General features: G+C 37.5%; 1 protein-coding gene across 1 annotated transcript; it reads left to right on the top strand.

Annotated features, from left to right (window-relative positions):
- The first annotated feature begins 1,721 nt into the window (after positions 1 to 1,721).
- On the top strand, positions 1,722 to 3,130 carry FSHB (follicle stimulating hormone subunit beta). The gene is made up of 2 exons (XM_040558704.1): positions 1,722 to 2,138; positions 2,766 to 3,130. The coding sequence occupies exons 1-2, from the start codon at positions 1,980 to 1,982 to the stop codon at positions 3,000 to 3,002; spliced, it is 396 nt and encodes a 131-aa protein (XP_040414638.1). The 5' UTR covers positions 1,722 to 1,979; the 3' UTR covers positions 3,003 to 3,130.
- The last annotated feature ends 1,285 nt before the right edge of the window (positions 3,131 to 4,415 follow it).

Below are 4,415 nucleotides of genomic sequence, written 5' to 3' on the forward strand. Positions count from 1 at the left end.
CTAAACAACAGAAAACACCATTATTCAATCAGAGTTTATGTTATTAGTAAAAAGGTAGATATCTGCTTTCTTGACTTCTTTATACATTTAATTGGACTGGGTTTTCATTTAAACAAAACTATTATTACAGATGTCTAGGGAGAAATTGCAGATCACCTTCTAATTTTGGTGTGACAGGAAATTCAGTAACAAATTACGGTATTGCAGATTGGATGAACACTGGAACAGATGGCCAGACTGCAGGACCGCAGGAAGGTATGAGACACTTAAAGGGTTCGCTTGTAAAAGACATTCTGGAAAGCATCCCATCTGCAGGACAACTAATAAGCCAGAGAGAATTTCTTTTCATGGTGAAATGCTTTTAACTGCATGTCCTTGCCTAGTTTTCTTTTGTGGATAGATTTCTGTAAAAAGTCAGACTGACCATAATAGAACAGTCATAACAAAGCAAGACTGGCTGTTCTGGGCAGGTGATAGTAAATACAGTACTACTGTGAGTCATTTTCCCCAGAAGTGATCTTATGTGAAGCTCAACAAAGTTATTTCTCTGTCATTATTCTGGTAAAGAGCCACACATCGCTAGCTTTGACAGCAGAAAAAGGGCAGTGAACAGGGAACACTGGTCATAGAACCTTATTATAACGACAAACTAGGGAATGCATTCAAGTTGAGTTACACGATTGCCTGTTAGAAACATTATAAGTTTCCCTGTAATGTGACAATACTTTATCTGAGATCACTGGCAGAAAACACAGATCTAGAGTCTAATTATGACATCTTTATAGTCCCCTTCCACATACAGATATCCCTTATACAATTTTTTTTAAAAGTGACAACGTGACAGACAGGAACCAGGAGTGCCTATACTGGGACAGAAATCAGAACTGTGACAAGCTACAACGCTATTGTAGATGATAAAGAAATGTCAAGTTTGGTTTAAACAAAACACTCCTAGCCTTCTTGGACCCCTGATCAATAAACAAGTACACACACAGCCTACTGAGTAAAGTCACTCATACATAACACAGAGAAAAGCAATTAAGACTGGTATCCTGAAAGTCTCAGGAGCATACTCATTAGATAAGAAACACTCTGGCAACGTCTCTGCTGTGAATTACCAGAGGACCACCTTCCAACCCAGCATATCACTTTGGTGGCTGACATAAAACACAGTTAAAACTCCTGAGCTTTTTTTTTTTTTTTTTTCCAAAAAATAGGCTTCTCAACCTATTTCCAAATTGTGAAATGGGTCAGCTATTTCTAAACGCCAGCGAATAAAATCCAGGCAAATTTCTAAAAAGACATTATGACAGTAACCTTCACGATCACTTCCTAAGTGTGTTTTGCTTTTCTTTTTTTTCCCCTCTTAACAAGGCTTGATCTCACTGTCTGGCTGAACATTAATCCTCTTTCACCAAGTACCAAACTAATGCCTGCTGCATTAATTCTCTGCAAATCCTCAAGGTATAAGTGACACATGATTTAGTATAAAAGGTAAGCTTGGGGCTTTCTTTTCACTATAGCTATTACCAGAAAGGCAAGTAGAATACAGGTGAGTTTTCATCAGATCTTGATCTGGAAATATTTTTTTCAAATTGCAAACTGTATGCAATTAATTTATTTTTTAAAGCAAGTTATCCTTTGCTCTTTTTTTTCCCCTTGTTTCATTTTCTTTCTGGTACATTATCTGTACCAAAACTTAGATAAAGTATTTCATTGAAAGTAGTATGATGCTCAGCTGTTCTTACTCTGCAAAGACTGCTGATATACCATTTCAGTTGCTTAGGAAAATCAAACTCCTTTAACAATAAACATACAGATAGATCTACTTAATTACTTTATCTTGTGAAAGCTTGCTATTATAGAAACACTTGAAGGTAATATGAAGACTTAATTCCTCCCTGTTTCTATAAATATTTCCTGTTGAAAATAATTATACGTTTCTCCAATACAGATCCATTTTCTGCTTTACGCACAGGATGAAGACGCTTAACTGCTATGTGCTGTTATTTTGCTGGAAAGCAATTTGTTGCTATAGCTGTGAGCTCACCAATATTACTATAGCAGTGGAAAGAGAAGAATGTGAATTCTGTATTACAGTGAATGCCACGTGGTGCTCAGGATACTGCTTCACAAGGGTGAGAATCTTAAGTTTAAAATTCAGGCATCAAAATTAAGTACCGAAGTGATGTATGAATAACCAATTTCTCCGGTTCATAATGAACACATGGGCAGGATGAGCCTTGTGAAAGAACAGGCTGAATAATGGCTGTGTTATTTGATAGGAAAGTAGATACATTGACAGTCTGAACGGTAAAGGGAAGAATGAAAAGATACTAGTTGAATTCAGATCTTTATTTGGCTGCACACATTGTTTATATTGTATAACTAGCATTGAAAGTATGAGAATCTGGATCTCTGCCTTCTGTTCAGTTTGTGGTCGCAAATGGACACAATAAAGCAGCGATCACTATGTAGACTCTACTTTTCCAATAGAAAATAATTTGAAGAATCAAGCCATTGATCTGCAAAGGTTGTCTGGTGATGGTATGAAACCTATCTTGCACAACCATTCTCCTGAAAGGAGAAGTATATGGATCTAGGTGCAATTCAAATAGCCTAATCCAAATCCTTTTTATCTCAGCAGGATTTTCCCCACTGGTTTTACAAGACTTCACATTAGGTCTTTTATCTATTTTGTAAAAACAAAGAATTCTACCCCGTGACAAATTTCAAAATAAATATTTCCTTCTTGTAATTTTCAGGATCCGGTATATAAATATCCACCAGTATCATCCGTTCAGCAAACATGTACCTTCAAGGAGGTTGTGTATGAAACAGTGAAGATCCCTGGCTGTGGTGACCATCCTGAATCTTTTTATTCATACCCGGTAGCTACGGAGTGCCACTGTGAGACCTGTGACACTGACAGCACTGACTGCACTGTGAGGGGACTGGGGCCATCCTACTGCTCCTTCAGTCAGAATGGAAGTAACCAATGAAGGGTACTTGAGATAGCAGTTTGGCTTTATATGTGCTCTTCTAAATAGTGCTGACCAGGCTTAAGTGGAAGTTAATAGCCAAGGCTATTTAGAAACTGACAAGACTGAAAAAGATTTTTAAGGCTAAAATGGAGAGCTACTGACTATACTTCTCTTCAGGCCTTCACTACTTCTTCTAGTTTCCTTAAAATCACTTTCTATAGAATGTCTATAGAATGCTGCTTATGGTTCCTTCTGCTCTTGCCTCCTCTTCTTTTCTATTCCACCTTCATTCTTTATATTTCTGTATTTCCACAGCTTAGTTCACTTGGCTCACTCCATGCTATCCTATACTTTTAAAAAGTTCACAATTTCCATGCCTTTATTATGCCTTGCATCTCTCCTTAGAATTCACTTATCCTAAAAAGCCTTGCAGCACTGGTTTTTATCAGATCCAACATCGATAGTATTACTAGCTACTAGTTGGACTGTAAACCTCTCTCAGATGAGATTCTGATTCATTTTTTTTTTGACAAAATATTTCTTAGTCATTATGTTCTTTAAACAATAACAGCATGTTTATTTAAGAGCCCAGATCCTGTGTTCAAATATTGAAAGTCACCAAACTCTTGTGCTCTCTCATTAAGGATTGTTAGCTCAGGCTCAATGACACAGTGACACAAATGACATGAAATCCAGGTCCTACCTGGCTAACTTGCTGCTTGAAATGCTTGGCCGTTTACCTTCACCTGGGTAAACAAACGTCCTAAGTCAGTTAAACAATTCTGAAAAAAATTGCCATGCATTTGAAATGCTGGATTTCCTCTTATTATGCAAGAGAACTTAAGAATGAGAATTATTTCAATGCTATTTAATAGAGGAGTCTCACGAATGGTTTAGGGATGAATCTAGAAGAATCTGACCCTGGTACTGCAAACCTGGTGTGAGAGCATACCTTCAAAGTCATTCGCAGTAGTGCCTCTCAGATTGAAGTGAATTCATACAATTCTGCAGCAATCAGTATGAATGGGACAGGCTGGAAGCAAGCTGGAGATCTAAATGAGAATGGAAAGTTATCTAAAATTATTCGGAAAATGGTCAGAAATCTACAGAATGAAATCCTACCAGGAAAAAAAGAAGATATGTCTCTTCAACAGAGACAACCACCTACACAAATACACAACTGACAGCAACTGGTTCAACAGCAGTTCTGAACAGAAGACTTGGCGGTTATACAAGCTAAGTATGAGTCAACAGTACCACACTACTATGGAAAAGGTGACCTGTAAGAACAGGAGCAGAGCTGACATGATGCACAACCTACATCCACTACTCTGTTCAATCTTCTAAGGGCCTCAGACAAGATGTTATTTCCAGTTTTGTACACAGAACATCAAGGTATTGAAAAACTGGAGAAAGTCCACAGAAGAGTAA

Source organism: Cygnus olor, chromosome 5 (genome assembly GCF_009769625.2).
Source record: "Cygnus olor isolate bCygOlo1 chromosome 5, bCygOlo1.pri.v2, whole genome shotgun sequence".
Lineage (NCBI taxonomy): Eukaryota > Metazoa > Chordata > Aves > Anseriformes > Anatidae > Cygnus > Cygnus olor.

Excerpts from the sequence above, each read along its gene's own strand:
- FSHB (XM_040558704.1), top strand. The coding sequence starts at position 1,980 with ATGAAGACGCTTAACTGCTATGTGCTGTTATTTTGCTGGAAAGCAATT. Across the intron at positions 2,139-2,765 it reads CAGGATACTGCTTCACAAGG|GATCCGGTATATAAATATCC; the intron begins GTGAGAATCTTA and ends TGTAATTTTCAG.